Source organism: Gambusia affinis, linkage group LG16 (genome assembly GCF_019740435.1).
Source record: "Gambusia affinis linkage group LG16, SWU_Gaff_1.0, whole genome shotgun sequence".
In the NCBI taxonomy this organism is placed as follows: domain Eukaryota; kingdom Metazoa; phylum Chordata; class Actinopteri; order Cyprinodontiformes; family Poeciliidae; genus Gambusia; species Gambusia affinis.
This window is the reverse complement of record NC_057883.1, coordinates 10,351,814-10,377,293: the sequence shown is the minus strand read 5'-3', so window position 1 is coordinate 10,377,293 and position 25,480 is coordinate 10,351,814. Positions and strand designations below refer to the sequence as shown.

General features: G+C 38.0%; 3 protein-coding genes across 3 annotated transcripts; all 3 read right to left on the bottom strand.

The window, feature by feature from the left end:
* Positions 1-501: 501 nt before the first annotated feature.
* Positions 502-11,708, bottom strand: LOC122846274 (thrombospondin-type laminin G domain and EAR repeat-containing protein-like). The gene is made up of 13 exons (XM_044143118.1): positions 11,367-11,708; positions 9,977-10,200; positions 9,037-9,344; positions 7,622-7,712; positions 7,369-7,525; positions 7,149-7,280; positions 7,000-7,070; positions 6,765-6,926; positions 6,451-6,658; positions 5,707-5,939; positions 2,571-2,749; positions 2,331-2,432; positions 502-1,652 (listed from the first exon to the last, which is right to left on the bottom strand). Exons 1-13 carry the CDS (start codon positions 11,449-11,451, stop codon positions 1,499-1,501), a joined length of 2,106 nt encoding a protein of 701 aa, XP_043999053.1. The 5' UTR covers positions 11,452-11,708; the 3' UTR covers positions 502-1,498.
* Positions 11,709-14,513: 2,805 nt separating this feature from the next.
* On the bottom strand, positions 14,514-18,916 carry sumo3a (small ubiquitin like modifier 3a). Its single transcript, XM_044143117.1, has 4 exons — positions 18,686-18,916; positions 17,298-17,426; positions 16,692-16,763; positions 14,514-16,556 (listed from the first exon to the last, which is right to left on the bottom strand). The coding sequence occupies exons 1-4, from the start codon at positions 18,704-18,706 to the stop codon at positions 16,494-16,496; spliced, it is 285 nt and encodes a 94-aa protein (XP_043999052.1). The 5' UTR covers positions 18,707-18,916; the 3' UTR covers positions 14,514-16,493.
* An 807-nt stretch (positions 18,917-19,723) lies between these two features.
* pttg1ipa (PTTG1 interacting protein a) lies at positions 19,724-25,251 on the bottom strand. The gene is made up of 7 exons (XM_044143116.1): positions 24,938-25,251; positions 24,171-24,223; positions 23,773-23,881; positions 22,309-22,411; positions 22,018-22,083; positions 21,038-21,084; positions 19,724-20,404 (listed from the first exon to the last, which is right to left on the bottom strand). Exons 1-7 carry the CDS (start codon positions 25,023-25,025, stop codon positions 20,367-20,369), a joined length of 504 nt encoding a protein of 167 aa, XP_043999051.1. The 5' UTR covers positions 25,026-25,251; the 3' UTR covers positions 19,724-20,366.
* Between the last annotated feature and the right edge of the window lie 229 nt (positions 25,252-25,480).

Below are 25,480 nucleotides of genomic sequence, written 5' to 3'. Positions count from 1 at the left end.
CGCTGTTTATTGTTTTAACTATTTAAATAGAAACACTTGCTTTAATTCAAACACTGCATTTCCTACAAGATCATTTCCCACAGGCATTCTGGCTCTTGTAGTCTTTCATCAACTCAGGATGACAATGGATCATGTGCTGGCAGTTAAAAGCTCAGTTTTGCAAAACAGTAAAAGCACAATGTTACCAAAAAAAGACTAAATGAAGAAAATTTAAGTACATCAAAGACATAGACAATTTACCATCTGACACTAACATATCGAGCATTGTTAGGATACAATGTCTACGATTCAGTTTCACTTCTAATGAAAATGAAACAGCAGTCCAGCCTAAAACAGCATAATAAACCACACGTGAGTGGCTTAACAAATACAAAAAAGCACACTAACAAATGTGCCTTATTTATCTGCTTTTAGGGGACATTTTTTAATACCAATTACATTTGTTGATCTGTAATCTTTTTTTGCATTTGTATTTTTATATACATCAAACAACGTCCAAAACACAAACATATAAAAATTTGAGAAAAGTCAGGTTAAAAATAAAAAATATACAATTGAGACATTTAAGTTTGCTGTACTTAAATATATTACAAACGTTTTATGTCTCTAAATGTCTCAATAGATTGTCTCATGCAGGCAATAACTATATGTAGAAATTTAAATTGCAAATATTTTTTATGCATGCCAAAAATATATATTCTTTGATATATGTTGCAACACATATAAATATAGGAAAACATACCGTTATTAAAGTTGTTCTTTGAAATGTTATTACAAGGTAGAACATTATGACATTCATCTCATGATCATGTTACAATATGTCTTTATTCTAAATTGGTTTGAAATCTCACCAAATTAACCTCCTTGGGAAACACACTCAAGGTTAGGCGTTGTTTTCTGCAGCTGCTCAGGAGCCAGACTGTCTCTCCACTGTTTAAAATTTCATGTCCTTGGTATAAAACTGTTTTGTTGTCTGCCTGTTGACTTTGACTCCTTTTGAACTTGTGAAAATAAACCTGACTGAGCGATTATCACCTAACAGTGCTTGACATTTACCTTTTCCACGTCAAAGTTTAACATACTAGTTATTTAAGTTTAATTCATTTTTCCTATGTTTTTCAACACCACTGAGTTAGCAGCCACACATTTTAAGTACAAACACGGCATGAAATCGTGTCAAATATAAACTCTCTTACAAAAACAAGGTTGTAATATTTTGGGGGTTTTAATTGTATTTGTCACACATAAAACATCCACATCCTGGCTGTGTTAATAAATTGAGAAAACAAGCCACTGCACGTATTTGTGAGGTATGAAGAGGTACAGGATACTGGTTAAGGCCTCTGTGAAGTTCTTTCAAATATAATTTTATTAAAATATTTGACAGTTAAATTATGTCCTTATAAAACTTTAAGTTCTCTCAGTATACAAAGATATAAAACTATTCACAGGAGCACAATATGTCACACACAAACTGAAAACACAAAGACTTTGTCGTCTAGTAGGTTTTGAGCTTGAAAACTTTGGAGAGAGGCGCTTTGGCACTGGAGTAGATCAGAAAGGATTCTCCATTAGAGCTGAAAAACTCCCAGTCACTGCACCCAATGGTTGGGAGCCAATGAACGGGAACAAATCCTTCATATCCCTGCCACCTGTAAGTGCATAAAAGAAATCACATAATGGGCTATTTGCATATTAGTTGCTGTTTACTGTCTTCACACTTCTTTGACTTTTTTTTTATGTGAATTCAAGGTACAGCTACAAACTTCAGTGTGTTTTATTTGGATTATACCTACTAAAAAATAGTAGTGCATAGTTGTGAGTAGGAAGGAAAATGATTTTAATTTTTTTATTTCAACAGATAAAATCTTGATAGTGAAGAGTACATTGTATTCAACCTCGTTTATGTTGATGCTGCTAAATAAAGCCCAGCACAAACAATTTTCTTCAAGAATCTTGTTAAATTTTTATCTGTAGTAAAAATGTCAAAATTATCTCCCTTCCGCTTCAATACAATGTGTTAGTTTACATTGGTCTATCTCAAAAAATCCCAATAAAAAAAAAACACCCTAAAGTTTGTGGTTGTAATGTGAAAAAAAACAAAAAAAAAACAATTTCACATGAAAGGAAGTACTGATACAAGAAATGGAATAGGCTTAAGTGTAAAAAATTCCTTTTCAGGGCATTATGCATGTCAAAAAGTAGTAGCATTTTGCATAATGCATGTACAAGTGATTCTTTCTAAAATGATTTTATGACAGATACCCCATGGCAATAAGGGTTGACGAAAGACATCACACAGGGTGGGGATGTGTTGACAAGTTGAATACCTGTAAAGAATGCTGTTGAGAGAGTAGGACTCCCCATTATAGGAGTTAGCAACAACCAAGAAATATTCTTCCCCGAGGCTGAAGAACTCCCAATCCACAGCACTGGAAAGGAAAAAGACCGTTAGGTATAGCGATGATAAATATAAACGACTGCAAATATCTGCAACCACAAAAATGATTAAAAAGTCTGTGTTTGAACATGCATCTCATAGATATAATCTGTGAAATTCACATGAATACCTGTAGGTAACAATATCCTGGAAGCGAACAAATATCCTCCCACTCATGTCCAGCTCATAGATAGTTGAGTTGATGGTGTACTGGCTGGGTCCGTTACCCTGGAGTCTGTGTCCATTGGCCACAACCAGAAATACTCTGCTGCCAATCTGGAACATTTCCCAGTCTGTGGCGCAGAATGTCTACAGTTGCAGAAAGTCAGACGATCAGTCAAATATTTCATATGGGTTCCATTTAAGCCCACAATCAAACTTTAATTCAACAAGTATGGCTAGTAGAAAATTAGACAAAACATGAGATAAACAACAGAAGCATAATGAAATATATTTGGTTTTACTTACATTTTAATTTAAAAGTGTCATGTAGGAAAAAATGCCTACCTTTCTCAACAATCAGTGGGAAAATCTTTATTGGTATTTCATAAATCACACCCTTCTTTTAATTGCTTTCCAGCTGGGCCACTCATTATGAAACATCATTAATTCCAGTCAGATGTTGGTTAAGTTAAATTTGGCAGAAATATCAATATTTTTCTGCATTTAATTGTATGTGAATAAGTACAAAAGTGCAAACAGAGATTTAAGTTGTAAACAACAAATCTCTGTTTGAAACTATTTGTTTCAGTTTATACCAGGAGTAGCCTAGGTTGATGTAGACAAAAGGGTTTCACAACCAAAGTCAAAGACAACAGGGTGTACTACACAGAAAATAATATTGCATTGGGAGTACGAGAAAAGATTGCAACAAGTACAGAATATGAGTACCAGTTGGCAAGTTAGTCTGCAGGTAAACGGGAGCAGATAACAGCAATAAAAGTGATGATAACTTTTCATTTCTTCTGAAGTTCAAAAGTGGATCTGGGCATGACACTGGACCCAACTAAATCCTGCTCCAGTTGCAAAGGGACATTGTACACTGTGCTTGTACAGCACTGATTTAATAGGATACAAACCGTCAGAAATATAGATAAAATACCACTTGGAGCAGCCATATTGAATTTTGAGGATGGAGTTCTTGAAAAACCAAAGATTTTCTTGTTTAGATTTCTCACTGCGAGGGAACGTCCCGGTCCATGCATGTTTTGGTAATTTGACAAATTAGTCATAAAACACTTCAGTTTCACTTAAAGAAATAACAAAATATATAAAAGTATCTGTTGTGTTTAGCAATGGACGAATGTAAATTTCTAATTGGATTACATTTCTTTGCATGTTTGAAATAATAAAATCAAAAAAATAACTGCCAAAGTGGAACAGAAAAAAAAAATTGCTAAGTCAAATTCAATTCAATTCAAATTCACAAATACTTCATTAATCCCAAGAGGAAACTAAATAATTAAATAATTGAATTACGGTAAATAATTCCCTGCATGTATCCAATTCTGAAACAATTCATATACAATGACTTTAGGGGCGCTTTTTCTCCTGTACATTTGAAAAGATTTGTCCCAGTTAATTTTTCACAGATAACATGTAAAGAGGAAAAAGGGATTACAAATCAACCCTTATTGCTATGCTTTACAGGCAGTGGCATCATCAGGAGGAGGATGGACTCTGCTATCAAAAGTTGAGGTGCAGAGATTGTCAGGAAATATAGGTCAACTTTTAGTGTATCTGTGATGGAAATATTTTTTTTTTCAATGTGAAAACTTATTAAGCTAAACTTAAATCTGGTTGTCTATTTTGACAACAAAAACAATCAAATGCCCATTTGTTTTTGGGTTTGTTTGTTTGTTTAGTTGTTTTTTAAAGGGTTTCTGATGAGAAAATTCCCATTTATTTTTGACTCACAACCTGAAAATTTCAACGTTTTCACAAAAGAATCTAAAGAATTTGAAGTTTTGTTGCCAGTGCGGTTGTTTTACCGTCTTTTGATGTGGACAGTCTGGCTCATCACGTAGATTATTTTAAAACTTTTCAAGCATCCAGAACCAATTAGGCTGTCCAGAACCAATTAGACTGTGTATTACCATTTTCATGGTAATACATTTTCATGCTTGAAAATGTATTACCATTTTCAAGCATGAAAATGGTAATACACAGAATGATAAAACCTATATAAATTATTATACACTCATCAAAGTTCCTCTCAAACAGAGTTTGGTTTTGGTGGCACTTTAACTGAGTGGAAATAAAAAAAAATAGGTGCATAAGAAGGCCTCCAGTCACCTTGTTCTTGAAAGTTGGAGAACCACTGTTTATTTAAAACCCATTACTTGGAGACACAAACCTTTTTCAGTTCTTAAATCTAAAATATTTTTTGTCTCTCTATTTTATAAATCATAGTTAGCAGTTGAGCTCACGAGAAAACATTTCTCTGACTATGGAGGGATACTGGTCAGCAAGTAACTGGACAGAAGATAAGCAAAAACATGTAAACTCAAGAGAATCTTTTTTATGACCACTAAAAGTCTTTCATATGTGCATGCAAGCTGGCTTTGCACAGTGTGAGTAAAGATGTACATAGCAGTAGGTGGATGTGTGTAGCTCCACCGTAATGGAACTACATCACATTACAACAGTAAGTAATGCTTAATTAAAATGTATCTACCGTCTTCTCATGTACGAGCCAACGGATTGCGTCATGAAACTTCACTGTTTGTGCAGCCAAGAGAGATCAGAAAGCTAGATCCTCATGTTTCTCTGATGATTTCAGGTAATTTATTACTACCAGCCCCAAGGGGTTCTCACGAATCTCCCCCCCTCCCCAGCCTCTGGAGTTCCCCTTTAATTACAAATCTCTCTGTGTTTTCTCGTGTGGCAATCAATGTGTCAACACAGTCACATCAGCTGCGGCCAGATTCAAATAAAATTGTTCATATCAATTACAAAGCACTTCCATCAGTCAGGCAAATCATGCCAAACCGCATCATCTGTTTCTGCCTCTATCTTGATCATTTTCCTTCCTTCCTTCCTTCCCAACTCTTTTCCTTTTATCGTTTTATTGTTCCGTCCTGACAGGATCTTTATGTATTCATCTCAGAGATATGGGTCTTATCAGGTGAAATCAACCCCCTACTAAAATGATGCCTTCAAGTGCCATCAACTTTTCACAATGGCTAGATTAACAGTGGTACTGTAATCAGATATGAGCCGTTGTCGGCACCATTTTTGATGCAACTGTTCTTCTTATCACACACCTTGATTGTCTGGAACACTTGAAATTTTCCATCGATCCAAACGTAGATGACCGAGTCCAGAGACGTGGTGATGCCATCGAAAGCATTTGCAACCACCAGGAAGTGGTACGGTCCAACTTTGAAGAACTCCCAGTCGTAGGCCCCCGATGTGATCAGTGTCTGGTGAACCTCAAAAGACTTTGTCGATCTGTTCCACTTGTAGATCACGCTGTTGATGGTGTGATTGTTGTTTCCTAAAAGGAGTAACGGTAAGAGTAAGATTTGGTTTTATTCAGCATCGCCAAAAATCTGCAAGGCACTGAAAGACGGTACGGTCATACGGTGTTCGCCTTCCGACAGAAATATTTTTATTCTTACACACTTACATGTTACAGATCATTAACCAGATAAATAAAACCCTAGTGTATAAAAGAGCAGTTTTCAAATGTTAATTATGCTAATTAAGGGAAATAAGCTTTGTCCCTTTTTTTAGATGGGGACATGATGTTTTTCCTTTTTAATGTTGTCAGAATTATTTTTGCTTAAATTATTTATTGATCCTGCAAATCCTTCAGTAAAAATGTGGTTAATCAATTACTCCACACTTTAACAATAGAGTACTGCTTTCTGTATTTACTTGGATTATCTATCTGATATTAAAGTCGGTTGAATGATCTGAAATATTTAAGAATGATAAAAAAAATTAATAAAAAAAAAGGAACAAAAACATGGTAAACACTTTTGAATGGCAGTGTAATTACTTACCCATTCTGTGATTGGCCACAGCAAGATAAGTCTGCTCATTAATGTTGAAAGCCTCCCAGTCTCGAGCGCAGTAGGTCTGCAGAGTCTGGAACCGCACAAACCGTTTTCTTCTGTTGCTCCATTTATAAATGACAGAGAAGTCAGATTCAGGCTGTTTGTCGACAGACTTGTTTGTTTCAGTCCCGGAATTAGACACTACCAGATATGCCTATAGGCAAAAACAACAAAACAGAGGTAATGAGAGATGAATTTAAGGTTTTAATTTTCAAAAGGTGTTGATTTAAAAAAAAAAAAAGATGGAATCTCCGTAACACCTTCTTTCCTATTTGGAAATGCTTCCAGGACAGAGCACCGTGAGTGCTGATGTTCTGGTAGAGCCGGAAACCCAGGTTGGTCCAGAGATACACAGCAGAACCAGAGGCTGAGGATCTGTGGGCCATAGCAGCCATGAGGCCAATGCCTTGTATCTGAAACACCTAAAGATCAGATAAAAATGAGCTCAAAACAGAGCAGCGAAGTCGTATCGGAAAAGAAAGGATGAAGAAATACCTCTACATCGTGCGTCTCAGAGCTGGTGGTGAGAACCTGCCGTTCCAAAACGTAGTCCAGTCTTTTATGGTCTGTGTTGGAAGGTAAAACGATTTTGTCAATTGTAACAGAGAGATAAAGCTGCTTGTTGTTAGCAGTTGGATGCTCACCCTCCAACACAGTGATCCACACTGACCCGTCACAGACATAGAGGCCCTTTTTGAGAGGATTAAACCACAGCTGACCTTGCAGCAACTCAGAACATGGCCTCTCCACGCCCACTGACGGTCGTCCTGCGGCTCCTGACAGGTCGCATTGAAGACGGAGGAATCAGTGGTAATTCCCTAATACTCTCGTCACGTTACCTTGTGAAGCAAATGTACAAATTACCAGAGGAAGTGTCATGTCTCTCTTTCTGCCTCCTCCTGACAGGCAGGTCTAAGAGCAGCGGTGGAACTGACAAAGCTGCAAGCCGGGGGTCAGAAGACGGACAGAGTTGATTGGAGGCGTCTGAGTTCGGCACGAGAACCAGCTGTCGCATCAGGCCCTGAACATGTGGCAACAGATGAGATACTCGTCAACAAGCGGTTTAGATGCTATTAAATGTCCTTGGAGTTGAATCACAATTTGAAACTCAACTCACTGAAAACAAGCCCTTCCATCTTCCCCGACTGCCAATGTGGAATCTGGTTGCCTGGATGTTAAGATCTGAAGGGAAAGCCCTGGAGGGAGCACTGTTTGCAATAAAAGACAATTATCCTAAACAGCTAATAAACACTGCCTTCCAAAAGTATGCACAACCCTTGGTTGTTTTGAGGTTTTTTTGTTTTTTTTACAGTCAACGCACTTTTCTCAAAACATTTCCTTCATAAACTCACAAAGACAAGTCGTCTCTGATCTGCTTCTGGCCATTCATAAATCAAGTGGACTTGCTGACATCCCACGCAGCTCTGAACACTCGAAACTAAAGCTGGGAGTGCAGAACACATGGAGATTCCTAAAGAGCACCTTCATTCTGGGTTGAATTTTTGGTCAAGTGTCACGGTTGTGAGTATTTTGTGTAATACCTGGGAGTTTCACACATAAAGAAAATTAAATTCGTCTTTGTGAAAAAGTAGATCGGGTGAAGAGCGCCTTGATCATCAATTTTCTAGTCTTTCCGCAGACTCTCAATTCTGTTTAGGTGTAGACTTTGACTGGGCCATGGATATTATTTCAACTATAACATTTCACTGGCTGAATCTGTGGGGTAGTTCTCCTAGAAGCTGAAACTCCAACATGGAGTATTAAGTCTTTCGAGGATTTTCTGATATTTAACTCCATCTACCTCACCACAAGCAGGTTCTCTGTTCCTGCTGAAGAAACGCATCACCGCAGCATGATGCTTCCGACTAGAATGATTTTATTAACTAATTAATTTCATATTTAGTTAATCAATTTCATATTTAATCAACAACTTATGTTACGTGGTTGCACTTGATTTTATTTAGGATTATAATGTGGAAAGGATGGGGGGACAGGAGAGGGGCTAAATGAAAATGCACACCACACTTTTCGGTTTTTCCTTGTAAAAACACATTTGGGATCCATGTTTCTCTTTTCCTCCGCTTCAGAATTATGTTCTGCTTTGTACTAATCTTATCAAATCCGAACAAAATACAACAAGGTTTATTTCTGTAACATGTTTACAGTATAATGTTTCAAACATCGCAAGTCACTTGAAGCTGAATTTCCTCCAGCTGAAGTAACTTTCTTAAATTTCAGACTGAAAAACAAGAACTGGAAACCTGAACTGTTCTGGTGGTTATAGAGATTGCACCCTGCTGCATGTCAGAGGAAGTTTCTTCTCAAAACCATGTCAGAGGAAGTTTCTTCTCAAAACCATCTGTCATTCACTGCCAGGATGTCATGATATGACTGCAGGGTGCAAATTCATTTTACATTACAGCAAGAACGTTTTATTCTGGTGAGACATCCAGGATCTGACAGGTAAAATGGAAAGGGAGATGATGGAAGGAAAAAAAAGGCAAAAAGAGAGAACAACAGAGCAGAGCTTACCTTTCCAGCGGCGGGTTGCAGTCCACCGTCAGCTTCCTGTGGTGAAGACCGATGACTAAAACCAGTGTGTGCCACTGGTTGGGAGCTAGACGGATGCCTTGAAAGCTCCAGTGCTCTGCTGCTTTCCGACGGCCATTGAAAACAAAATGCAGACTGTTTTGAGATAACTTTAGTCCAAGGACGACCCCCGCATGTTTCTCATCACTCTTAGTTTCCTTCTTCCTCAGGCGCTGCTCGTCTTCTTTCTCCTCCAGTGCAACAGTCTCCACGTTACTTGGTCCCATCAGAGAGAAGATGTACTCGTCTCGCTGCAAGAAAGAGAGTAAATGCCCTCAGGACCAAATCAATTTGGCTTTGGCAAAACGTAAAGCAGTAAATGGATTTATAATAGTGCGTTTACAGGTTTTAAAATCGTGTATGTAGTTTTACTCCTCGGTATTTTACACCAAAACTGATTCTAATTGTATAATTACATTTAGATAAATATTTTTAAATAAATATAGCCTATATTAATATTTAAAATATGCAGATATTTAAATGGTATATGGAATTATTTCATTATCAAATAATTAAATATTGATTTGTTTGATATTTAAATAAATTAAATATTTAATAGATTAAACAAATAGTGTTTGTTTAACATAATGTTCATTTAATACGTTAAATAAATATTAATTAATATAAATAATATTCAAACAAATATTATTTACATATCAGCATATATAAATAATAATAATTATTTGGTATACTAAATAAATATTAGTATTTACTACATCATTTATTTAATAAGATATTTATTTTATCAGATATTCATTTAATAAAATATGACATTTATATTTTATTTATTTAGAATAAATTCAGTATTTATTTGCAGTAATACTTTTGCAAAGTACACGTTTGGTCTTGTGTCAGAGATTCATCACCTCTGACAGATGCTTACCTTGGGTGCAAAGCGATTCACTTTCACCGTGATAACAATGGAAAACTCTTTGGGGAAAAGGTCACAGTTCACCAAGAGCTGGGAAGCGGGGAAGCTCATAGACGCATCGGGGCTGAGAAACTGGACGCCCCTCAGCCCGGCCGACTGCCTCACGCGCGCCCCAGGGACCACTCTGGACGTGTCCCTCTCCAGAACAAAAGACAGAAGATCCAAGGGAAGCAACTCTAAGAACAGCAGGCAAATAAAGAGGCCAGGACGGCGGTCAGTGCTGTGCTTTGAACTCAGAAATAGTTTGAAATCCTCACAATTCTTAGTTTGAGTCTAAGGTAAAACCAATTAGAGACGCAAAATTTACTGGGTAAATTGTTTCTCCAACTTCTACCCAGTGATAACACTTCTTTCCACTTGGACTGTTTGCATTGAGCTTCAATCTTCTTCTCATTAACCATATCAACAGAAATTGTCCACTTTGGAGTCGCATCTTTTCCGGAGTCAAATTATAAATTTTTTGCTTTTATTGAAATTTTGTTTTGTTTTGTTTTGTTTGGGGGTTTTTTTGGTACTTAAATATGCTCTACTTTTTCAATTTAGAATACTTTGACATGTTAAATGTGAACTGGATTATTCTACATTAAATCAAACTGCTGAAATCACTGTGTGATTTTTGATCATTAAAATTTGTAAAGTGAATAAACAAAGAAACATTTAAAAATACATTGAGAATATAGTTGTATTATGTTATGTCTGGCTAAACCCCAGTCTTAGAGAGTACACAGCCCCTTCCAGACCCTGCAAAAAAGTGGCAAAAATAATTATAAACTACTTTACATTGGTCTATTAAATAAAATCCCCAAAAAATACATACATTGTGTCTTGACAAAAGTGTAAAAGACAGCATTCACACCTTTGCAAGACCCCGTATTGAGAGGGAAAAACAATCAGGATGACTGGAAAGTCATAGATGCATTATTTTACAAGGGTTGTTACAATAACAAGATACTTTACTCAAAAGCAGGACTGGTAGAGGAGAAATACCGAAAGATTGATGAGATGTCAGTTGAATGTTTATCCTGTAAACCCTAATATCCTGATGTGTATAGAAATGTAACTGAACCCTAACCCCATGCAATGCCTGTACTTGTTTGTGGATGTTCACGCCAACACACACACACACACACACACACACACGCAAGCACTCCCAGTAAGCAGACGCAGACAGTTGGAATTATCCAGAAGAATTTTAGCTGCAGGGCCTTCCCAGCTTTTGGATGGAGCCATAAACAATCCGCTGGGTAATCATTAACAGGACCGCTTATGCTGAGCTTAGACGAGGTGATATCTCGTAAAGTTTAGGATGAAACAGATAACATTAGATTAAATGGTCTCCTACCTGTGCACTGTCTCCATGCGTCTGTCGTTGTCTCCGTGACCCTGGAAGCCCAGAGGAGGAGCAGAATGAATATCTGCATCGACATTATGAAAAGCGGGCCGCTTCAGTTGCCAACTAACAGGAGTGTCTCCATGGCCAGGGTAACGTTCAGTCTGTTCCTCCTCCCTTGGTCTTTAGCTTGAACGATGATCCATGAAAGGAAACCATGCATCCTTCATCTTGATCCCGGTAAGAAAGAATATGTTCAAACTTGGAGTCTTGCTGAATATCTATTTGATCACACGTCGTACTTAAGCAGCATGAAAGGGACCGGTGTGTGCTGAACCAAATCCACCCCTCTGTGAAGGGAATCCTGCACCTGCAGCTCCTTTTAAACACCGGAGTCGTGCAAATCACTAACCGGCCTGTCACTCATCCTCCCTCGACCGCAAATTTGGTAACACACACCGCCAGAGGGCTGAGCTGCCTCACTTTATTTGTACATTTGTGCTTACAGCACACCGACACAGATCAGCAGGCAGGCAAACACAACTTCTGTAAGCAAGCACATGCAAAATGTCAGTCAAATGCAAAAAGGTTTCCGTTCTTTATTCTGCCTATCTTTGTCTTTGTCAAATAAAAAACAGGAGAAGTTGTTTGCATTCAGATGTCTTTACTCTCTGACGTCCAAAGCAAAATCCAGAGAAACAAGTGGCTTCAGAGATCACACCAAATATTTGTAAGAAGGAGCTCTAGTGAGATGAAAAAAAAAATCCTAAACTTTTCAACACTGATGAACTGCAATTGAAATTTAGTTAACAATTCATGAATTAAAGCCAATTTTTTAATGCTACGTTAAGTGGAAATGTTTCTATAGAGGTGATCAGCAAATTTAAAAAAGCAATTTAAAAAAAAAAACAATTTAAAAGTTTATTAAAGTTTGATTTCGTAATCTCTGGGTTGTATATTCAGGCTTGTGTGGGACCATTTATAGACTACCATATTTACAAGGTAAATAGATTCTACTTGTTATTTACATTAATATAATAGACCATAGTGCGACCAGCTGTGTCCGTTGAACAGTCATTCTTCCTGTGAGACAGGACAGGGCTGTGGGAGAAATCCAGTTAAGGAACGGAAAAAATCCCAGTACAACGCTCTAACTCATAAATATCCTTATTCCTGGTTTGACTCATCAATCACAGCAACGATCTTCTGATTGTTCCAGTTCAGCTGAATTAGACATGCCCACTTATCAAACATCTGGGGTTCCAAATGAAGGTTACCAAGAACCAAATTTAACTATGCTAAAGCAATGTAATACTTATCACATGGTTTAATCTTTTCCTTAAAGTCTCCCAGGCTTTGTGAATTGTAATGTGCATGTTTTTTTTTGTTTTTTTTTCGTTTGGTATTCTCAGAACTGCACCATCATTAGATTTAATCAGTATTTATGTTTTGCCTTGGATTTAAAAAAAAAAAACAAAAAAACATCATGTATGTAATGTGAAGCTTCGTTTGACTGTAATTAGTTTATCAGTATTGTCTGAAGTCTGAAAAGTACTTACGCATATAGCATAATTGTTACAATACACAGTAGTCATAAATGGATAAAACTGTTGGATAAAAATGGATAAAACTGTATAGCCTGCTGGATATTTTCTTATCACCACGATATTTTTATATTTACCTGCAATAGCTGAATAGCCGTGATCAAGGCCTCAAAATTTTACAACTTTAAAGCAGCTGAAACTGTTCCTGACAGGTTTTGTTAGCATGCTTCAGTGCTGCCACCTTGTGGTCGTTGCTTCACAGTCTCACACGAGCGAGCCTCTGCTGTTTATGAATTATAACTCTCTTAATAGATTTTTTTTAGATTCTCACTTTGAAATTGCCAAAAACATTGTGTAATGAGTGATTGCACCTGTCCCCTTTTTTATGACAACTTTAATTTTCTTTAGCAAGTAGAGATGTAGTATGAAATCATGTTTTTGACTGTAAAAAAAAAAAAGACTTTAGAGACAAAAATAAAGAAAGAAGAAAAAGGACCAGAAACATAGTCTGAATTGATGTGATTGTAATAAGATCAAAGGGTTCCGGATTTTGGGATATTATAAGAAAGATCAACACAAACTTGTGCTGATTGTGCATGGATGAAATTTTTTTTACATTGGTTCAAACAATTTGCAAAGTGTGGGGTGTGCAGAGATACATATTGTGTTTCCACCGCTCATTGCAAAGCCAAGTCAGTCATATTGGATGTGTTCTGTGAAATTCACATTTCAAATCTTCACATAGTTTCACTTCAATTTCGGTAAGTGCTTTAATTGGAAAGTTTTAACACATGGATATGCCTTAAATGTAGTTTATTTTCATTTATGGCTGTATGTTGATGTTTATCGTCCTGCTGGAGGATGAACCTGCGTCCCAATCTTAATTTTTCTTCCAGCATATATCGGTGTATTCATTTACCATCCACATAAACTTGGATTAGCTTTGCTGTAACTAAGGACAAGCAACTGAATGATACCACCACTACCGTACTTCACTGATGTTGTCTCATCTAACCAGGCCACCTTATTTAATTTGCTTTTTCCACTAAATGGATTGTGGCAGACTGTGAATACTACCCTAATTCAACTTACGTACAGGAGACTTTTAAAGGGAATGGAGACACTGATGTATTTAGAGGTAAAAAAAAAAAAAAAAACATTTATTTGGACTCCTGATCATAAATTTAGACTTATTTTTTTAGTTTTTCTGGTTAATCTGAGTTTTGGATGGAAAAAAATAATAATTATAATAAACAGAGGTTTGTTAATATTAAATTTCTGGATAAAATTGTTGCCACTTCTTTCTTAGATTTTTTTATATTGTTTATTTCCTTTCAGCCCCGTTTCCTTTAAACGGGGCTGAATGTGAAAACCCACTTTTTTTATTTGTAAAAAAAAAAAAAAAAAAAAAAAAAAGTTCTTAATGTTCTTCCCACTTTATAATTGAGCTACATTGCATTGGTCTACAACATAAAATCCCAATTGAAATGTTGAAGTTAGTGGTCGTAATGCATCTAAAGTTCAAACAGTAAACTGAGCCACTGAGTTATGCGGCAACCGCATCCCTCTGTGAAAAAACAAAATAAAGCTAAATAATGAAACATTAGACTGCATATCTGAGTACCAAACTATATTTATTGTATACAGTAGTAAAAGACCACAAATAATGTACAAACAAGTAGAGAAACAAACAAGACGAGACCTGGACCCCATTCTTCATACATGACAGTGTAGTTCAGCCAGCCGCCACAAGACTTCTGTCCAGATAAACCCAGTTGTTAAAATGCAAACAATGTGGAAGGCTGATTTGTAGGTACTGATAAAATGTGCTCTTATATTTGTGACGAAAGCTAAATTCACAATCATTACCAGTAAATGATTTGTGCCGAAAAGCGTCGCACAAAGACTTAAGTCCTCTTCTAACACGCCATCCAATGGGGAGAGATGGCTGTTCGGGAGACTTTCGTGAACTGAAACAGTAAAATGAAGAGTTCTCATAGCAGATGGCAAGTATATATATTTGCTTAAAAAAAAAAAAAAGGATACCGCCACTTACTCGACTGATAAAAAGGATGCATACAAAAATACAGCTGAATAAGATGGATGTGAACAGTTTAATATAAAAGGGAAATGGCTTTCTGGCAGGCTAGAGGAAGAAGGGAAGGAGATTTGTGGTCATCTGTTTAGCCGTCTTGTTCCAAATGAAACCGAACCTGCTCAGGTACAAAAACTAACCCATTTTCTGAGTGTTAAACCTCAAAAAGCATCCGTAAAACTCCACGACTCCAAACTGGTTTGCTTTTTCCACAGATTTCCAGCTCATTTCACTCCAGACTGAAAGATCCAAGTTTGCGACGGTAAAAGATCAAAAATAAGTGACCCGCGCTCATCCCCAGGACTGACCTTCCTGCTCCACGAATATGAAGCGATGCTCCAACATCACGCTCTCCAACGCCAGACTCATCTGAGAGATCTCCTCCAACACGGCAGCCGAGCGCATTTTGTTTACAACACAACATCTCAGTGGGTGATGCGTCGTAGAAAGTGATGTGCTTGCAACAATCTGCTTCGGCTGGATGTCCTAAGCTCAAAGTGGAAGCCGCTTGGCGCCGAAAACAGCACTGGAGTCGGAAACAAGCTCTCGGCTGACGTCGCCCGCAGCTGAACTCCCAGTCGGAGCCGCTTTTATCACAGGGACAGATTGCTGTCCGTTTAATAACCGAAAAATTAAAACAAAGAGGGGAAAAAAAAATGCATTTCTTACCAACACACAGCCAAAACGAAGCCTGCTTTGATGGCATAGACTCATTTTACCCCCTGATCGAGCATTTCGCCTGAGCAAATGGCAATCTGTACAACAGATTGTTCTCTATTAGAAGCCGGGGAGCAGTACACTAACGATCTAATGACACTGTTTTAACCTTGCAATTAGAGAAACATACATTTAAAGAGAAGCAGATGTTCTGTCTTTGGAGTATTGTTCTTAACCTCACAACTAATCTAACACCCATTTGGATATTTCTATACAGGAAAAAAAAAATAACTATAATTTTAAACGGGAGGCAAAAAAAAAAAAGTACAAAAACAATGCAGAAGCACCTAAAATGTAAAGATACCTAAATACATTTGCTCAACGAAAACAAAACGAAATAAAAGTGAAATAGCAAGCAGGAGGGTGTTCAGTTCAGACGGTGCTTCCCCTTCAAAAACACGCCCCACTGTCTGCGGCTCCTGGACAAAAACCTGCAGAGCCCCACACTCTGACGCGCTGGACGCAGAGCCGGAACAGCAGTTTCTGTGGGGAGCCGTTGGTCCAATTACGATCTGCAGCACCAGACGAGGACAAGATGGTCCTGACCGGCCAGCCGCAAAGACTGAAAACACTCGACTTCAGTCCCGACTAAAAGAGTAAATAAACAGCTGACGAGCACCGACACATCAGGCAAAGAATGTCTTTCAAAAGAGAAAAATAATAATATTAATAATAATAATAACAATAATTATAAGCTGGCAGGAGCAAACGGGGAGGGAGAGACAGTGAAGGTGGTTTAGGGCATGGTTTGAACATGGCCGTCAGTGAGGTGGGTGGTCGGGCTTAGCAGCACCCGCCAGTCTGCTGCTGGAAAACATCTATGGTGTCTTCATCTTCCATCTCCAGCTGGGAAGAGGATATAAAAAATGGATGGATATGAAAAAGGATTGAGCAGTCCCAATACATTTAAAGCAGGAAAACTAAAAAATATGTGAAATGTTTGTTTTACAGGTTTATTCGTGTAGAAAAGCGTAACCATACCTGTGCGGGTGTATCCGTCTCATTGATTGGCTGGCCATCGAACCTGAATCTGATCTGCCTTATTGAAAGACCCTGTCGATGAAGATGGGCAACGGGTAAACAACAACTAGAAAACTGAAGCAGGCGCAAACAGGAATGCAATTTCTAAGCTGCTTTGATTTTTGTCAAGTCTCAACCACAAACTTCAAAGTATTGTGATGGGATTTGAAAAGTTTAGATCACTTGTATGTATCGTCCAACCAGCCTCATGTCCCTGCTAAAGAAAGACATCCAATCAGTCTGGTGCTGCCACCATCATGGTTAATGTGTAGTGGGTGAGTTCAGGGTTACACAGTGTTGGTTTTCTGCTACATCAAGAGTTTTCCACTTAGACAAAATGCAGGACAATTCCTTCTCTACCCTTTTTTCCTTCAGCCACTCGATTAATGCTACCTGTGTTTTCCTTCTTGAAGGCAGGAAAACACTGTGCTAGATTTTATTTAGACACGAATTTGTTGTTGGCACAAAAATGGGAAAAGTTTCAAGTTGCATGAACACTTGCAAAGTACTGTATTGCGCAAGCGGTTGTAATATCCATTATGACAGCCAGCTGGTCTTGCAACTCACCTGTCGTTCGCAGTACGCCTTCATTAGTTTGCTGAGCGGTGTGTGTCGTTTGATTTTGAACTGGACGACCGATCCATCCTGACCTGCAACTTTGAGGTTGATGTGGTCATTCTCCGTCTTTACTCCTTCCTGCAGAGCAAATGTCAGGAGAAAGAAAAAAGTCAGAACCGAGTCAGCCGGAGTAACGGACTTTAATCTTGGTTAGGCTAGGGCAGGGGTGTCCAAAGTGGGTCCTCGAGGGCCGGCATCCTGCCTGTTTTAGTTTTCTCCCTGCTGGTAGTAACAACCTTTTCAACATGTCAAAGTTCTTCTTAGGCCTTCTAACGAGTCATCATTGGATCCAGGTGCGTTAAACCAGATAGAGAACTAAAAAATGCAGGATGCCGGCCCTCGAGGACCGACTTTGGGCACCCCTGAACTAGGGTCTTGTGTTTTTAACAAATAAAGTGGAAATCCATGGCTTATGGATAAGTAGCAATCAGAAGGTGGCTAAAGCAACGTTGTAGCTAAACGTGTGGCAAAAACCAAGACTTCGCATTAAATCAATATTAATAATAATATAATAAATAAGAGCTTTAACTATTTGATACAGTATTTTAAAAAGTTCGTATTCCTATCTTAAAACAGACCGTCACTCTAATATATTTATTTGCAATTAAGGGCAACAACAAAGTAACAATATATTTATCTGATAACAAAAAATATGAAAAATTAAAAAATAAATAAATAGGATACAAGTAAAGCCGGCCACGCCAAATGTTAAATCAGGCCACAGACTTCATTTTCAGATGCTAACGTTAGCATAATTAGCTCAAGGCTAGGTTAGCACACCGGCGGTCCTTCGGGATCAATTGGAAGTTTAGCTGCCGGGCTAACGTGGCTAACTGCTTTGTTTTGTTGTGTCCTAGACGAACCGGAATAGTCATAAAACTCAACGAGCACAAATGCGCCATCGCAGCAGCAGTTTTTAAACGGGAGCGTCATAACCATTTGCGCTCTTTTGCCGCTAACTACAGCTGCGGCATTTTGCAGCTTTGCGGAGATAACGTGTGACCCTTTCGACAAAAGAGGTGGTTATGAGGGGGGAGGACTACAAGATACAAACATACACTGTGATCAAATTTATAGTAACTAATTGCTACATAAATAAAGGACAACATTAGCAGCAAGGTAATTTTGATTTCTTTCCATTTCAATCGTACAGCCTTGCTCATTGAGCATACGTATAGATGTGCGGGTTCTCATTCATTTTGCGAAACCAACACTGCGCCAATTTGGAGAAACGTGCAAACACAGGCCTGTAGTTTGCACATTTCCGAGGCGATTTTGCAGCAGCCCGACCCAGACAACAGCACAGATGAGCCGCCGTGTGTGCCTCTGTATCTTACCTTTGGTTTTTCCTCTGACATCTCGGTTCGTTTTGTATTCGGGGGTTCAGAACAGACCGATACCGGGCTTCAGCCGTCTTCCTGCCGCCTTCTGTCCAATGTTCTCCTAGCTGACGCGTACGCGCGCTGGACCGCTGTTACGAATAAACGATTGGTCGGGGAAAGCCACGTGGTTTGCCCTTCTAGGGAGCGCGGACTCGGGTACGCGCACGCATGCAGAATCCTCAATCACGCACACCGTAGAAACAGAGAGCAGTTCTTTTCAGAGCATCAAAATGAATGCCTGAAGCTGCTTTATCTGGGAAACCAATTGAACATGTCTGTATTTTCTTTATGTGAATACCTAAAAATAAATGACATATAAATAAATAAATGTCATGAATAAATACAGGGCTTTAGCATGATGTGGGCCTCTCAATGTCCTTTTATGCATACTAATTAAAAAATAAATTATGTACCTTAAGTTAAAAAACAAACAAACACCTGCTTAGAGTTGACTTTGATAAGCAGTAAGTGGAACTGCACATACACATTAAATATGTGTAGCTTGTTACGGTGCCTTCCGAGGGTACGGACACTGATAAACTACTGCAGCAACATTAGAGTTTGATGTTCTAATTATGCATGCCAGTAGTCTGATGATCAAACCAATAGCTATCAGTCTGATGTGGTAATAGCATTTCTGATTAGAGCATACTTGTGGTATTTTTCCAAGCTTTACGCTCAGGTTTAACATAAATCCCATGATGCCACACAGCAGACCTGAACCTTGATTCTCCATAAGTCGTTCTTTCCTGAAGTATTGAAAGGGACAAGATGAAGGTCAGGGAGGGAAGCTGTGGAGAGTGAAGTAGAAATCTATCATATAGAAATCCTTTAAAGTTATAGTTGAAAATTTGAAGTGCAATTCAAGGAAGACCTAGATTAAGTAATAGTTTGATTCAGATTAATCTGCTAAATCTGTCATTTTGCCCTGTTAACAAAAAAAATTATCAAGACTGATGGGTTTAAATAAAGAAACATGCAACATGGAGCAAGCACAGTAGGTAGTCTAAAATCTTTTATTAGGATTGTAGCTTCATGCAGTACATAAACAGCAGTAAAACAAGCTTGATTTAGACAAAATCTGACTATAATCAGTGAAAAAGGTCTTCACACACCAAAGTAATTATGAGTATGTTCTGTTAAAATGTGCTAAAAAGCTATTCCAAGAGGAACAAGCAAACAATACAAGAACAGTGGCTTTCAGAAATATCAGGATAATCAGAAAAAAAATAGATGTCATCTCTAATATACTTTTAGCAGCAACTATGAAATAGCAGTGACAACAGATTTTGTTTGGTGGAAGCTGATTAACTTTTAACATCCAGAGTGACTTCCACTTTGCATAATTAAAGTAAAGGCTAATAAATAATAAGAGGAACCACAGTGAGTAGGAATTCCTCTGGTTTGGAGAAAGAAAAAACCCACTGCAGCCACGTGTGTCCGTTTTACCTTCAGTGAAAGCCTTCATTTGAATGGACTCATTCATGAGCTTATCAACACTGAAGACCTGCCTACAGAAAACATTTTCACTATTCTAGCTCCTATTAAATATTGGGTCGTGCACATTTTTGCAACCAGGGTCCAAGCTACTGATCAACAGCTCCGTCCTTGTTTCCAAAAGTACAAAACGTGGATCTCAGGAAAATCTTGCATATGGATTTGGCCCATTCAGTCCTACAAAAACAATAAGAAAGCATTAACAACGGTGCTTGTTAAAAAAAAACATTTTTTGGAAATAATAAATTCTGTTAGGGGAATCAAAGGAAAGAATTGACAATAACTCTTTGAAGACTTTGAATCGATGGGTAACAACAACATTTAATTTTCCCTTTGGGATCAATACAGGATTTTTGAATGTGAATGTTGTTTTTAATCTCTTTAAAAATCATCAGCATAATGAATTATCTTTAAATGTCTCCCTCACTACAATCTATCTACATATGAAATGATGTTTCAGGAAGTATTCCACAAAAAAAAAGAAAAGTTTCCGCTGTCCTACCATCTCAAACGTAAACGTCTGGAGTTTGTTAAACCCTTTTGACCTTTCAACAGGAGACATGTTTTTTGGTCAGACTCGAGTCGAGCTTTGCAACAAAAGCTCCAGGTGGATTTGGCATGAAATAAATGAAAAATATGTGGGAAAACTACAACATGTTTAATGTTAGTAGGGTGGAGGATTTGAGACGCCGTGGGCCTGTTCTTGTCAACCTCGCTCCAGTTTTGCGGTTTATACAAAACGCTTTAACAGGACAGCGAGCCGAAAGACATGATCAAATTAAGACCAAGGTATTTGTCAGAAAAGCTCACCATATTTCTGCCTGATCTCCTGGTGTCTCTTGTTCATTTCTGCTCTCCTGTGAAGACAGAACATTTCTCCGTGAGCCACAAATGAATTCACGTCATTCCTCAGCCTGACATGAGGAAGTCCAGAAGTCACATGAGCATAAAACCAGTTTGATAACAGCGTAGCGTTTGCATATTATCGCCTCATCTGCAGTGGGCTGTGCGGGAAACCTGACACTGATGATGACTGGCCAACCAACAGCATGCAGCTGGCGCTACAAATATTTCTTATTAAAAAAAATAACAAACAAAAAACCCCCAGTAAACTAGGGCTCATATGTTTTGCAGAGTATTCACATATCCCACCTGTATAATTGAGTAGCCACAGAAGTAGAATATATATTTGAAAAAATATATTAAGGGAATTTTTGCTCTGTAAATTCATAATAACTTCATAGTACAGTTGATACTTTCGGTTTTTATTATGGTAAAATAAATTTTTTGTGCTTAATTGGGGTTTTATGTCATTAACCAACACAAAGCAATGCATAAAAGTGAAGCTGGAGGACAAACAAATGAGTTTAACATTATTAATAACATTTGTAGTCATCCCAATTTACTCTAATGGCTGTAATAAAACCCATTGAAATGACTAGCATCAACTGCAAAATAGATACTACTGTGAAAATTATTCAAACCAATACGCAGTCTGTGGAGAATATTTGTACACGTGTGTGTTTATTCTCAATAATCCCGGTCACGACTTCTACAAAAAGCTTACGGGGACTTTCAGCAAGTTTTCCTTGAAGATGTTTCAACACCTATCCAGACGTCTGTCGGGGTCAAGCGGGTCGTTATTTTAAATTTCACGGCGAAAGCTCCAAGAAGGACGAACCTCCTCATGCTTAAAAAAAAACAGCAGCTCCTAACTTCAAGCTGCTCCACTGTGAGCTTCCAGAAACTCGTCTTTCCTCAGTCATTGGAATTAATTTACAGTTCCTCACCTTTCCTCCTGCTTGGCTTTCGTCTTGTCGGTCTGCCTCTGCATCTTGGCCTCAAATCTTTGTGATCTGACACACAAAAACAAGATCAGTGTTGAACAAGGAAATCATCGAGGTCATGCAAAAAAGCACATCGTTTAAAGTCTCCACATCGGGGCAGACACAAATAAACCACATGCGGAAGCAGAAACACCAAGACCCGAAAGGGATCTGAAACAAAACCCGACCTGCAACTATATACAGTACGCCATCTATTTCACTTTTATTTCACCCAGAGTCAATCTGCACACTTACCCAAAGTTCTCACACTTGCAGCAGCGGAACATGCAGACCATGAGAGCAAGGATGAGAACTGCTCCCAGCACAGACAGGGTGATTATCAGCGTCTGGAAATTCACTGCAGAAAGAACGAATCCGTTACAAATCCACACACTAAAAAGAACTGTTATACAAAAAAAAAAAAAACATTATTTTTGGTGAATGAAACAATTGGATCCGATCAGGAATCAACAAATGTGGGGTACAAAGCTCTTTCACAGAAATCAGACTAAATTCATTATTTTGAATGGATGTTTACGTTACAGCAGATGAAACAGTTTATGCAAATGCTGATGCTATTTGTGTTTTCTCGTTTTCTTGCTATCAATATTTGCATATAAAAATATTGAAAGTTATGGAAATAATTCATACTTCCATTTTCCCCAAAGCACATAATCTAAAAATGTACTTTTATGGAAAGAAAACAAAAAAGGATCTGCAAACTTATTCCCCTGTAGAGGAAGAGTCTCACCAGATCACCTTGTAGGATATTGATGGACAAAATCATCTTTATTGCACCACTTTGATGTTAAGTTAGGTTTTAATAAGTTCCGCCATTGTTTCATCTTCAAAAAAAGTAAACAAAACAAAAACATGTTGGAATAATGACAACAGATTTACTTTAAAACTTTGGGAACCACTAATCTGAGTTTAGCATGTATCAGTTAAAGTAAATCTTAGAGAGACCTCTGTTTGACGAGATCATTTAAAGAAAACATGATCCTTCAACATCACCAACGTTTTGTCTCAAAAAATAAACAAAACACCAGGGTTATATGTGATTCATTTATTTATCTATTTTGCATGAAATGTTAACCGATAGACTGTCGGTTTCCAGTACAACTTCTGCAATTTGTTTTCAGTGCCGGGAAAATGCATTTGCCCTTTTACAGATTTCTTTATTCTGCTTCTTTTTTTTTTTTTTCGTCTCACTTAAAAGTTTCAGATCATCTTACAAGATTTAATAGCAGACAAAATCAACCGAGTAAATACAGGAATTATTTTCAAGTTATTTCATTTAGAGAGCCAAACCAACCTGGCTCTATGTGGAAAAAGTGATCCGCCTCCTTCACATACTAACAATTAATTCAGTTTAATTCAACTACTTGCCCTTCAAAATAAAGAAATAAGTTGAATAGTGTTGACCTTTGCAACGTTTCTGAAAATGCAACGAACTGATTCATTTCTTATTGCGACGAGATTAGTTATAGTATGATCAATCACAAATGAAAGGGTAATTCCTATGAGAAGAGCCATTATGTACAATCCATCAGTGCAAACACTAGAGAAACATGACCATTTTTGATTCACCAACCCGAACGAGTATTGAAACTGCAGATCATTTCCTTAATTTAAATGAGTTCTTTCCAGAAAAATAACCCACTTATGGAAACATGATCTGTGCATATGTGTGTGTGTGTGTGTGTGTGTGTTTCTTACTCCAGCAGAGCCCCCAGCGGGAGTCATCTAGCGGGCAGAGTGAATGAGGTGGAAGGATGGTCCGCGCCGGATACGTTACACATGACTTTGTCTTGATGCACCACAGACACTGCAAAAACACACACGAAATAAAGAGAGATCCCTTTGCTCAAACACAGCGGCAAATCTGAAACTACTCAGGTCAGTTGCATGTCGAGCTACATGACAAACACACACAGAGGGTGGGAGGAGCAAACTGGGAACGGATCAGTTACTCTTCAAACCAGTCCAACAGGTTTAAAGATGGAAGACAAGCCACCAGCTAAAGCGCCTCGGCCTTGGATACATTTATCGCTCAGCCGTGTACAAACACTGTGCAGAGCAAGTATGAGATTATCTGACCTGAAATCTGGACTCACCGTCACATTTTTCAGACAGTCCTCGCAGCTGGTTCCATTTTTCGTCTCACACACTGTTGAGAAAGAAAGAAATACATATATAGGTTAATCTGTCAGAAAAAAAACAGGATTTGTTTGTAATGGTGAGACCATTCTGAGGCATAGTAAGGACACCCATCCGGCTCTGATATTACACTGATTAGCTGAAAAGTCTTGAGGGGGATTAAATGAGGCCTGTGAGTATTCTCAGGGTGGTTTTTATAACTACTGCTAATCTGCCTGGGACATTTTCTATGGAGACTTCGGAGTAAACAGGCAGGCTTTGTGAAGGCATGCATCAGTAAAAGCCAAGGATTTAAAGGCCTCTGCGTGCTACAGCTTGTCTCTTCACTGAGATAAATATGTATCCAGAAGCTTGATAGAAATTATTTATTGCCAAAAAAGAGAGAGAGGTTAATTGAGACATGAAAACAAAATTACTGTTTTGTTTGTTATGTCAAAGTAAAGAAGCGGAAAAGAGATTGACTTTGATTTTTATTTTTCTAGTTGTGTTCAGATAACTGAGCCTGTAACATTTCTTTGACCAAAACTGATAAGAGTTTGCTTTAACTACTCCCAAAGTTTAAAAAAGTAATTAAAAAAAATTTACTGAGCAAATATCAATTCGATGGAGAGTTTTTAAAAATATAATTTAAGTAAGAAATATGTATATATTACAATTAAATTGAATAACGCATCTGGATTTATCGCAGGTTTTTAAATCATCAGACACTTGTCTCAGTTCCTACCGTGTTCAGGTGCGGACTCGGCCAGAACTGTTGCCAAACCAGAGACAAGAAGGAGAGCAGGGAGGAAAATCCGTAAACACTTCATCATCCAAACGCTTCGACGACGCAGGTTATCCGCACTTTTCCTTCTCGTCTTCCTCTTCTTCTTCTCTGTGTGGGCTTTATATCTTAAAGAATGTTAGACTCTTGAGAGTTTAAAAAGTGTTTTGACAGCTCCTGGTAGACAGGAGAAACTCGAAAAGCGAAGTTATCGGGAAGGAAACGCAACAACACTGACGCACGGCCGTGACGCAGCGCAGACAAAAGGAAAGGAAGGTGGAGTGTTTGTTTCGAAATACATTGAAGGTTTTTCATGTTCAAAGTATATCTATAAATAATAATTAGCATGACTAATTATCAATGCCAGCATAAAATTATATTGCATTTAACAATATTTTCTGTGAAACACCAACAAAAAAATAGAGCGTAATTATCGAGAGGGAGTGAAGAGGATATATTTTTAACAATTAAAGAACATAATTCGGTCTGCATTTTCATTCATCC